Consider the following 12,589-nt stretch of genomic DNA (forward strand, 5'->3'; position numbering starts at 1 on the left):
TTTCATAGATAAATGTAATATCCTACTTGCGACAATATAGCTAATGTATTTATCTAGATGTTACTGTAATGTTATATACAACGCCTTATACACAAAGCCCACAGACCGCAATACCCTGCTATGTGCGGATAGTATGCATCCCCTTCCCCTCAAGAATGGTCTACCATATAGGCAGTTATGCAGGGTTAAATGAATCTGTGGCCACCAGTCAGATTTTAACAGAAATGCTAAGAAAATGACAGATGCATTCAAAATGAGAGGCTATAAGGACAACACTCTTTTGCAATGATGAAAATATCTCAAAAACCAAGAGAGGAATTGCTAAAAACTAAACCAAAGAAAAACAACGCAACAGTCTTTTGCACTAAGTACACCAAGTGTTCGTAGAACATGAAAGCAATCCTGAAAAAGCACTGGCATATTCTGCAATCAGACAAAAAAATGGCACACCTCTTCAAGGAAGCCCCACTGGTGGTCTATAAGCGTGGTCGCAATATTGTGGATAGCTTAGTGAGATCTGACCTGCCCCTGAATCCACTCAGACACTATTGACACTCATTCCAAATGGGAACTACAAATGTGGCTCATGCGCACAGTGCAATAGCACTACAAAAACTTCAGACACCCACATACAGGTCGAAAAATCCCTGTTAGGTGTATCATCTCACGCAAGACAAAGGGAGTAATCTATCTCATCACCTGTTCATGTGGGAAAGCCTACGTAGGACAAACGAAAAGACAATTAAAACAACGCATAGCTGAACACAACAGCTCAATCGGGTGTAAGAACACTGACTATCCAGTAGCAGCTCACTTTGTTGAAGTTAACAATCCTATCTCCTCCCTCAAATACACAGGCATTGAGCATGTTACTCTACCATGGAGAGGAGGTAACATTGAGACCCTACTACTAGAGGGAGGCCTACTGGATATCCTATCTAAAAACACTGACCCCTAGTGGTCTGAATATTAACTTTGATCTCAGGCCCTTCTTATTTTTTTTCTTCTCTCTTCTTAAGTCTTATAAATGAATATATTATTTCTACAGCTTATCAGCGTACACCCAATATGTTCCCCCTGTTGATGATGCTTATTATACAGTATGGTTGAACCAAAAGATGACATGTAACAAAAAGATGACATGAAACAATTAAATATATATGTGAAATTAAATTAAACAATAATGTATGTTGATGCCAATATTATGTACAATATCTAATTATGTTTCCATATGATAATAGCCTAATATATTCTATTTGCTGTAAACTATTGTCTTTTAACAGTTTCACTAAATTAATAATAATAATATGCCATTTAGCAGACGCTTTTATCCAAAGCGACTTACAGTCATGCGTGCATACATTTTTGTGTATGGGTGGTCCCGGGGATCGAACCCACTACCTTGGCGTTACAAGCGCCGTGCTCTACCAGTTGAGCTACAGAGGACCACGCAATTCATTCTAATCAACCTAATACCCGTGTAGCTCAGTTGGTAGAGCATGGCGCTTGCAACGCCAGGGTTGTGAGTTCGTTTCCCACGGGGGGGCCAGTAAGAAAATTTATGCACTCACTAACTGTAAGTCGCTCTGGATAAGAGCGTCTGCTAAATGACTGAAATGTAATAATTATGACACACCCCTCACTATTGTCATTGGTTGTACTAATTGCACTGTTTGTCTACATAACCTGTTTCAAGCATTCATGACATTAGCCTGAAGAAGGCACAGTGATGCCAAAATGTTGGTGTTTTACCCAATAAATTACTGGGAGTTTATATTACTGGGCGGCAGGTAGCTTAGTGGTTAAGAGCATTGTGCCAGTAACCGAAAGGTCGCTGGTTCTAATCCCCTTGCCGACTAGGTGAAAAATCTGTTGATGTGCCCTTGAGCAAGGCACCTAACCCTAATTGCTCCTGTAAGTCGCTCTGGATAAGAGCGTCTGCTAAATGACTAAAATGTAAAAATGTATATATAGAGAGAGCATGTGACTATTTATTTATATATCTTACTGTAATGTTGTGTCCCATGGTATAGCCCACAATTAGTCTTGTTTGTAATATTGTCACCAAACAAATTCAAATGTGTTGTCTAAGTGTGAATAAAATGTAAAACATATTGTAGGCTACACATGGGTTATTGTACGGGATTTCTACACTGGCAATTTTAGAGGCTTCATCTGTGTCCGGGAAACCGACCCTTAATGAGCAAGTACCCCAGACACCAATTGTGGGGTCAATACCAAGTGCATTTGACTGCTTGGCATATTGTTTACCCAGTAACTTATGTGAACTGATGTACATGTATAGTTTAATCCTTTTCTGTACAGTGAGTGTTTGTCCTTTGTGATTTAATCAAATTCTGTTCTTTACATTCTGACAAAAGCAACATAAAAGGTTGAAATACACAGGCTGTAGTGATGCTGACATGCAATCAATTACATACAGTAAGAATCTTTGTGGACTCCAATTAATCACATCTGTTACAATTCCATGTTGCACAATCACAAATAATAATTAGGAAGGGCATGAAGTAAGAGCAAACACCAGAGCATATCCCATATGCTGCAAAAACACCTGTATGTTCTCATTCTAGTAGCCTATGCATTCACTACCTGGTTATATTTTGAGAAAACATCACAAAAATACAAAAAACAGGTCTTGTGAATGTTAGAGCTTGGGCTGGTATCTTATGTCCTCATCAGGATATTCATTCCTTGGACCATGAAGAACATGTTCAGCTTTGTGTAGGAGAAGTGGTATTTAGACTGCATCGGCAATAACAAAGGCGAATGCCATGTCTGCCATTGTCGCGTTTCCTAGAAACAGCAGAAGTTGTCCGAATCGCTGTCGGTTCATATGTACCCCCTTCTGTCTACAGTCGGCTACTTTCGCCTTACCACTCAAACACGCCCAGTGAATCAGGTCGTCTCCATTCTAACCAGATATTCTTTCTGCAGTACATGCCTTCAAACTACCTTAAACCCTTAAATTATGCCCTTACCTAAGGAAATGTTTTGAGGGACTCTAGGCAACACAATTCCCTTAGGTAAGGTCAAATTATTCCTTAAGGTAAACCTTGAAGGGAAACACTTAAAGATGCACTATGCAGAAATCGCTCCGCCATTTCCTGGTTGTTAAAATTCTAATAGTTTGCCTAATAACTTAAGAACAAGAATCATAGAAAGAGTGCACATAAAACAGATCTATCGCTTCTTAGACTTGCTTTCAATGAGAATGACAGATCTAGAACAAATGTCTATGTGAATTTGGTGGGTTGCCCAAAAAGTGATGACAGCGACTCTTTAATCTCAGGGCCCTCACAGTGTTCTACAGGAGCACCAACGAGAGCATACTGTCGGCTGCATCACAGCCTGGTACGGCAACTCCACCGCCAGGGACCGCAAGGCGCTACAGAGGGTTGTACGCTCAGCCGAACGCACACTGCCTGCCCTCCAGGACACCTACAACAACTAGTCTCCCGAGTGGCGCAGTGGTCTAAGGCACTGCATCGCAGTGCTAGCTGTGCCACTAGAGATCCTGGTTCGAATCCAGGCTCTGTCGTAGCCGGCCGCGACCGGGAGACCTCAAGGGGCGGCGCACAATTGGCCCAGCGTCGTCCAGGGTAGGGGAGGGAATGGCCAGCAGGGATGTAGCTCAGTTGGTAGAGCATGGCGCTTGCAACGCCAGGGTTGTGGGTTCGATTCCCACGGGGGGCCAGTATGAAAAAATGAAAAAATGTATGCACTCACTAACTGTAAGTCGCTCTGGATAAGAGCGTCTGCTAAATGACTAAAATGTAAATGTAAACACCAGGTGTTGCAGGAAGGCCAAATGATCATCAGGGACCCCAGCCACCTGAGCCATGGTCTGTTCTACCAGTTTCCATCACTCAGACATGGGCAGTACAGGAGCATCATGGCAAAAACTGTAAGACTGGCCAATAGCTTCTACCCCCAGACCATCAGGCTGCTGAATAGTCACCACTAATCAGCTACCGTCTCCCCCTTTTACTGTACCCTGTAATTACATTTGCAACCCTGAACATGTGACTATTAAACTAATCTAAAATCTAATTATGATTTTGTGGCTGTGATAACTAGTGGAAACCCTGCTAGTCTGGCTAGTGCCGCATTCAAAACAAGGAACCCGGAAATCTCAGTCTTCTGAGTGATCAAGACAACTGGGACAACTGGGAACTCGGAACGGTCATTCAACTCGGAATTCCAAGTCCGTCACTCTGCATCTTTCTAGAACTCCAACTTCATTCCCCCCCATAACGTTTAATTCTATGACATTTTTTAATTCAAGGCACAGTAAGCTTTCAGTCTGAAAAGGAACACTACAAACTTTTCTATATAATTTGTACTACATAGGTGCGGACATCGAAATTGACATATTTTCTGTCACATTGGGTGCGTCCAAATAACCTCTCCTTCAAGTGCACTTGTTCACTTCCCTTCACTGATATGAAAGGAAATGTCTGGTAAAAGAAATACAGTGGAAACTACCAATAGCCCAGGCCAACAACACTCCAATGATTTTAGATTTGTGGGAAGTAGCAGAAAGGAGAGATGATTGGGCCATACACCCTGGCCCTCTGAGGAGGTTCCTTCATGGATTTGATGTCATCCAGGTGTAGTTAGTTAGGTCTCCCCACTGCCTCCTGCAGCTTTGCCTGTTTTGGAGCACTGCTTCACCGAGGAGCCCAGCTTATCAGCCAGCAGGAATGGGCTGAGGTGGCCGTACTGAAAAGGGAGAGCAGAGGACACAGTTCAGGATTCAAATGATCACAAGTAAACGCCAGTTGAGGTATTTGCGGAGTAGCTTTACTTCTTATGATAATTAACAGTCCCTGATTGCTTTTTGGTACCATGTTACTATTGTAATTACATTGCTACTACGGAGCTATAACAGCAACAATGTAAGGTGTTACCTTTGTAAAGTGGTACCTACCTTCTGGATGCAGAAGTCCGGGGAGAAGCGAGAGCACTGGAGGATAGCAGCCATCTCCCCATCGACCTGCAGCGCCACGTTTTTCTGCAATGCACAATACAAAGTAAACATCACAGGGATTATACATTCACTTAGCATAACAGACAACCCACACAATTTGTGCATTGACCTAATGCAGTGCGAAATCCATTTTTAGAAATGTATGTATAAAATGCGTGTGTATCAGTGGTCCATATCAACTACTGTATCAATAAGCATACACAAGTAAAACACTTGTTCATAAATAAGGGAACAAAATTACCTTGCTACATAAACAGAAGCAACCAATGCTGCCTTTATGAAAAATGCTTAGGTGAGGGTGCCCTGCTCCTGGAGAGCTACCCTCATGTAGGTTTTCACTCCAACCCGTTGTAACTAACCTGATTCAGCTTATCAACCAGCTAATTATTAGAATCAGGTGCGCTAGATTGGGGTTGGAGCAAAAACCTACAGGACAGTAGCTCTCCAGGAACAGGTTTGGAGAGCCCTGCCGTGTTTGCACCAACATACCTTGAAGCAGTGGGAGGAGTCAAACTCCAGCTGACACGGGTAGTCAGGCACAGTCCCCTTGTAGGTCACTATTGCACTTGACATCTCAAGCTTTTTGGGCAACTTGAAGAGCCGGTAAGTGCCAGATGCATAGCTAATATCACCTGCAACACGTTGGAGATGGAAGTGACTGACTAGGCTTAGGGCTGTTACGGTGACCGTATTACCACCACACCGGCGGTCACGAGTCATGATGGCAGTCAAATTCCATGTGATTGTTTAGTCACGGTAATTAGGCTTCTCCAAGCTCTGATGCTGCTGCTGGACATTAGTAGCCTACCAAACTTGCTAACTGCCTGGTACTCAGCACTCTATTGTCCCTCTAATCATTCTGACATCAATGCAAATGTAATCTAAAATCTAATCAAACACTTCATGAGCGCCCATGAGCTCATCTTGCGCAACATTTCTATAGGCTATGCAATTGCGTTAGAAAACAGAGTGATGGCCTCTTTTAAAAAGAGGAGGATCCCATCAGCTTTCTATATGCTAGGCCTACTATATTTATTTCTCAACCTTCCTAATATTAAGCACATTGCTTCTTTTTAAAACAGTAGTATAGACAACCTGGCTGGCATGAAAATGAACCACATGAAGTGTGTCCTCCATTCGCTATTTAAGTGCATAGATGACATGTATTTTTTTTTTTTCCACTGCCCCTGTTTTGAGATAGGTGCATGATAATGGTCCATTCTAAATCAAAACAAATTTCATATATATTTTTTAGTACATGTAAAGATTAAATCAAGAATAGTGTGATGGGTGACAATATTAGCCTATCACTTGTGAATGATGCCCTGCTTAAGGCAAACAGAGCATGTTTTTTTTTGTGACTTTTTAAAATCATAGTCCCACACCTCATGTAGCCTAGCCCATAGGCCTATATGTTTTGATAAGGTTTGTATCACAACTGAAGTGGCCAAATAACCTCTTAAAATGAAGCACATTAATCCACTTTACAAGGGGTTTATAACCTAACTGGCATACATAAGCAGCGCGTGAGTTTCAAGTTTGGGGAGATAATTTCCCCCATGAAAATGCAACTTAATTATAAAAGCATTACATGCATAATCACATTTGTGGTCACTTTTGAGAACGGTGTTTTCCTGCTAATGGAATATTCATGCCTATAGCCTACTGCCGTGTGCGCATTGCTGCGCTTATAATGTGAAGAAATAGCCAAATAATTGATCAACATTTTAAGCTAAACGTTTTCATTGCGTAATTTTTTTTTTTTTATGCTAGTGGTTGTATTAATTTGGGATTTATCGCATCCCACAACTGTCCCGGACTATGTTTGGAATATTTATTTATCGCACAGACTAGGTCAACTTTTGTACTATGGGGGATAGTAGATTGACATAGGCTAGTGCTTTTGCTGTTCGTTAGGCCTACTCATCTTGTTGGCTGACGAAAAGTAAATGTGGACAGTTCTTCCAATTTCTTCATTATGCGCCTCGGAATTGGATAAGGACGTGCGCAGTTGCGTCCCCGATGTGTCTGTCTTCACTTGTAGCCTGTGAGAAAGAACCGATCACGTCACTGAGAGCCATGTGAGTGAGAGGTGCTTTGGCACGCAGCGGGGAGAAGATAATTATAATGATTATATATTCAGCCCAAGGGCACAACGGCCACTGGCCGCAAAAGGCATGGATCTTTTTAGGGGGATTATGGCCACACAAAGGTGATGCAGCCGGGAAATTCAAGGCATTATCAAGTGCTTGTCAAATTGTGAATGAGAGACTGATGAAGTGTGTACAGCCTGCACAAAAAACAAAGCAGAGCTCATGCCTTTCATGCAACTTTTTTCAAATCATCATTAGAGTCGCATCAGGCAACCTTAGAATGTATCACAACTAAAGTTACATAAATAACTCTAAATTAAGCATATAGGAGTACCTGTTTCTTTGTTAACCCCTCAACACAGAATAGCCGCATGTGCGCACTCCCTCAAATAGTTTAGAGAAAATATCCCTTTATTTTATTCAGCTTCGTTCAATTGTATTCTTCATACTATAAAATAATGCCATGGAATTCCAAGCAAATCTTGTCTGCTAAATGAACTAGTGTAGCCCACAGCCATATGGCATAGCCAGATCAGGGCATAACATAAGGACGACTCAGAGTATGCTATTCTGTTCTTCTGAAATAGACTACATTTTCTTCATATCATGTTTCTTTAGACCTGTCTAAAATAAATAATGGATTTATTGTGATGGTGTAGGCTATATTACCTGGATTTATTATACTTTTTAAAATGTAGATGTTCTAAAGGTCTGCATCAGTGGCTTGTAGGCTATGCTTGGAAGCCAGGAGATGCTAAATGTGTTTATGTTCATTAACGGTCAATTACCGTGAGACCGGCAGATATTTGCTTGACAATCACCGGCTGACTAAATATAATGACCGCCACAGCCCTTATTAGGCTTACATTTTTTATACTAACTGCTTCTAGACATCATGAATAAATGTGTTATTAGTGAGGTTAGGTTAGCGTAAGAACTGCATACTGTTTCCATCCTAAAGTAAACAGCCTTAGACAGTCATGGAGATGCATGTACCTGCTTTTTTTTTGAGCTCGCAGTTGTGGACCTCGATGTGACTGGCTGAGACGAGGTGAGGAGTGCTGAAGCCCACCTCCTGGACCAATGAGATGAGGTCTCGCCAATAGAGGGAACCGCCCATTCCCTCACCTATCACAAAACACAACAGAGAAGAGACCATCAGTGTGAAAAGCAGTTGTACAATTTGCACGGCACACTTGTAAAACAAAACCCCTTCTGGGTAAATTAACTTTGAGATGTCACCAATGAGACAGAATCTGAAAAATATTGAAGATAAGAGAAGAATATGCATTATCAAACATTCTTTGTATGCTAGGAAGGGGCAACATGATCACTTACCCCACATAACTGGATCTTCTTTTAAGTGGTCATGAACAACATTGCTGGCATACATGTCACTGAAGTACAATTCACCACCCTCCTATATCACACAGGAGAGAGACACGGAAGAACAAAGGAATTAGTAGTTATGAGACACAGTCACTGCCATCTGTAGTTTATAAAGCCCTGGGATACTGTTTTTAATAATAATGCTATGCAATGATAACAGGCAGTGTGGTGGACTACTCACCTTGAGGACCTTGTAGGCTTCCCGTAGAACCGTTTTCTTATCAGGGCATAAACAGATGACACAGTTTGACCTGGAAGAAACATTAGATAAAAGAGGGGGATTTTTGTTCACTTTCCCAACAGAATCGTAAAACCGACCAAAATAGATAGACGATCAAAAGATTACATTTGAGAAAGAAGGACCCATTGTTTTGATAGCAAAGTAACATGATGGTTCCTGAACTTACACTATTATATCCATTGAGTCATTCTCAATGCCAGCTGCAGTTAGCTTCTCCATATACCCCTGGAGGAAGGTGGTGTTGGGTTTCTCAAAGCCAAACTTCTCCTGGTGATACTGGATGTATTTACGGGACGCTAGAATCTGAGCACAAAAAAGGCATTTAGTAGCTGCTTTTACGCATTCCATTTTTGCATTGATAACCCCAGCGTGAATTTTATCCATGATCCTGGCATTGCATGGGCCATGCTCTACAAACTGAGCCACACAGGTCCACAGCACAAAGCAGAGTATCACACACCAATGTAATAGAATGATTGTTAGATTACTGAAGATGTAGGGTGAGTGAATATGTAGGTCTAGGTGCTATACATACCAGTTCCTCAGTCATTTCAATGCCTGTGACATGGCCAGTCTCGCCAACCAGTTTACTGAGGGCATAGCAGTCTCTGCCGGAACCGCTGCCCAGGTCCAAGATTCTGCAGCCCTGAAGTTTCTCTGGAACTGGAAGACCACAGCCAAAGAACCTAGAACCAAATGATATAGGAATATATAGCCTTTCGTGAAATAACACTCGCACTTGACTCTTTTCACTCTTGCTAGCTCTGACTTTGCTGATAGCTACTTTATTGAGGAAAAGTGTACTTACGATGACTGTGATATGTGGCTGTTCCAGCTAGCTATCTTAAGATGAATGCACTAAGTCGCTCTGGATAAGAGCGTCTGCTAATTGACTAAAATGTAAATCTGGAACAAAGAGGAATGTGTATCCTAACAGTTTCACATTTGCTGCAATATTAGTCTTTATTCATGTATATTGGTAGGAAATGTACGTATTCTACTTCTGTATCATTATACAAATAGATATATTCTCAACAGAAGCAGTCCTGAATCAATTGGTTCATTGTCATCATCATACCGTTTGGTTACTTCAGGGTGAACGTGATTAAGGGCCTCCATAGCACTCTTGGGCATTGGCCTGCAGGGTAGAGAGCAGGAAGCACTAGTCTGCAGATCACAGGTGGACTCCAGACGAGAACCATAGTATTGCTGAGGAAGAGATCAAAATATATAAATCTCACTATTATAATGCTTGGTACCAGTGTCTCCCAAACCTCTCTGTCCTTAGGTGTCCCCAGCAACTGTTCCACTGATCTAGAACAAGCACACTGTTTCAATTGGACATGATCATCAATGTCCTGATGTAATTTATATGCAGACCTCAAGCACTACCCTGAAGGCACTTGATTACATGTATCACGCAGCTCTTTGGTTTATTACCAACCAAAAGCATCTGACACATCACTGTTATCTCTATAGTGCTGTTGGCTGGTCTTCGTTGACTACGTAGGCTTAAACATTGATATACTATGATCTAAGGCCATTTTGGGAAAACAGAAAATCTCAGTTCTTCTTTAATAAGGTCAGAAAATAAATACCAGTTACGGTCTCACTCCTACTTACTTTTAACATTTCCTAAAATAAGAACGGATCATGGCAAAAAGTGTTTTAGCTACTCAGCTCCGTGGTCTTGGGAATCTCTCCAGACCAGCTTGAAACCCCAGAATCTTGTTTCCTTGGAGGAGTTTAAAAGTTTGGTTGACTCACATGTTACTGAGGAACGTGATTGTCATTAGGACTTGATGCGGTTGTACATATGATAGATTTTTTTAATCTATGACTTTTGTATGTTTCTGTAATTGAAATGTATGTGTGTACACGTCAAAAACATACTATACAGGCATACTGTACAGACTTATTGTAAGTTGTTACAGTTCACCACGAAATGCGACTGTCAAGCCAACCCCATAACCCAGGGGTAGGCAATCCTGGTCTTGGAGTGTAGCAGGCGCTTCATGTTTTTGATTTAACAGACCTAGAAGACCAGGTGTGTTGAATTTAGGACATCACTGACTGAACTGATCAATTAGTTCAGTTGGGCAGGTGTGGTGCCAGGAACAGGGTTGCCTGCCCTAACCTAAATTTTTCTGATAGCAAATCTGATGATAGCCTTACAAAAAAATATTGCAGTTTTGAAACTGCAGTCGACTTATATTTTGGACGCAGTAATTGCAGAATAAGTGCAGTTACACTGCAAAATTACTGTAGTAAAAAAAATACGTATTATTTTGGACACAGTATTTGCAGCATACTGCAGTTATACTGCACTCTAACTTCAGTTCGAATGCACTCTAACTACAGTTATACTACAGAGTACTTCAGTTATACTGCACTCTGACTGCATTTTTTTCATAAAGGGAAACTTACCTTGACATTGTCATGCACTTGTTTTGTTGACATAATGACGGGAGGAGTCACTGAGGAAATTGTTATTTTGAAGCCTAATTTGACCGTGTTTGTGTTGAGAAATTTTACACAATCTGGACACAGAAATGCTGACTGAACTGAACTGGTGTGGTAATGTCCGGGAAAAGTACTTTAGCTGTTCTCTCATCTGTTAGTGCTAAAATACGTAACCCTTTGAACCCCTTTGGTTTCTTTTCTAAATGTGTAGAACAAAGACTATATCTAATGAAGTTCTACTCAATATACTCTTTCAACTCATTTCCTGTATCCTCTTCTCCCTCATACTAGATTTCTTCCTCTCTCTTTCCCTCTGATACTGCCCACACAGTCTCTGTTTCCTGGCAATAATCACACTTGTTGGATGCTTTCCTATCACATTTAAAGTCTTATTCAACCGGCTGTGTCCCACCCTTCATCTTGTAAAAATAGCCTCCTCTCTTCTGTCCCTTCCTGCATCCTCCCCTCCCGACGTTCCTCTGTACTTGAAATAAATGCCTGCCCTTAGTATCTCTATTCCACTGCTCCTTCCATTTCTGCACCATCACTGTCCATATCAGGCTTTTTGCCTCTGCCTTGCTGATTGAAACTATAACATCAACATCCCCACTACTAAGTGCTTGTATAGCCAGTACATCAACTGCCTCGTTCCCCTCCACCCCCACATGGGCTGGGACCCAAGTAAATCTTATCTGTATACCCATCTGTCTAATCCTGCCATGGGTTTGTAGTACCTCATAAAGCAGGTATTGTCTGCTACGTGAGCTAAAGGACTGCAGACTCATCAACACTGCACATGAATCAGACCAAATAACTACTCTGTCTGGCTTGACTTCCTCCACCCACTGCAAGGCCAACAGTATGGCCATCAGCTCCGCCGTATATACAGCCACATGATCTGTAATACGTTTCCTGACTGCCACCCCACATTCCTGCACTACAAATGCTGACCCAGTACACCCTGTCCTTAGATCTTTTGAACCATCTGTGTAAATGGCCACACAATCCTAATACACAGTCTCCAGACGTCTATTAAACAAATCAGATGGATCAACACCCTCCTTATCTTTCTGTAGTCTCTCCAACACTTCTAGATCAACTACTGGAGGCGGGAGTAGCCACGGTGGATTTATAGGAATAGTTGCATGCCTGGGCTGAGTGTCGGTACCATGGTAGGTCCTCAAGGATATCAACAATACGTCTTACTTTAGCTACCTTTAATAATGAGTGTAGCTACATACACGGTTGTAATCTGATAACAAACCTACCTTGACATTGTCATGCACTTGTGTTGACATTTTTTTTAGGCAGACTCAGGATGAACTTTGAGCCATGGAACGTTGAAACCCACAAATCCTGTCCAAGTGACGAAACATCCGTTTCTTCATCCGG

General features: G+C 41.7%; 1 protein-coding gene across 2 annotated transcripts; it reads right to left on the bottom strand.

Annotated features, from left to right (window-relative positions):
- Nucleotides 1–3,734: 3,734 nt before the first annotated feature.
- On the bottom strand, nt 3,735–12,560 carry LOC121568371 (arsenite methyltransferase). 2 transcript variants are annotated; one of them, XM_041878916.1, is made up of 10 exons: nt 12,466–12,560; nt 9,813–9,943; nt 9,270–9,420; nt 8,901–9,037; nt 8,675–8,744; nt 8,443–8,524; nt 8,101–8,232; nt 5,501–5,643; nt 4,952–5,035; nt 3,735–4,743 (listed from the first exon to the last, which is right to left on the bottom strand). In XM_041878916.1, exons 1-10 carry the CDS (start codon nt 12,493–12,495, stop codon nt 4,642–4,644), a joined length of 1,062 nt encoding a protein of 353 aa, XP_041734850.1. In that variant the 5' UTR covers nt 12,496–12,560; the 3' UTR covers nt 3,735–4,641. The 2 variants fall into 2 exon arrangements, with proteins under 2 accessions (XP_041734850.1, XP_041734849.1); XM_041878915.1 differs by lacking the exon at nt 12,466–12,560 and adding an exon at nt 11,162–11,209.
- Between the last annotated feature and the right edge of the window lie 29 nt (nt 12,561–12,589).

Source organism: Coregonus clupeaformis, chromosome 6 (genome assembly GCF_020615455.1).
Source record: "Coregonus clupeaformis isolate EN_2021a chromosome 6, ASM2061545v1, whole genome shotgun sequence".
In the NCBI taxonomy this organism is placed as follows: domain Eukaryota; kingdom Metazoa; phylum Chordata; class Actinopteri; order Salmoniformes; family Salmonidae; genus Coregonus; species Coregonus clupeaformis.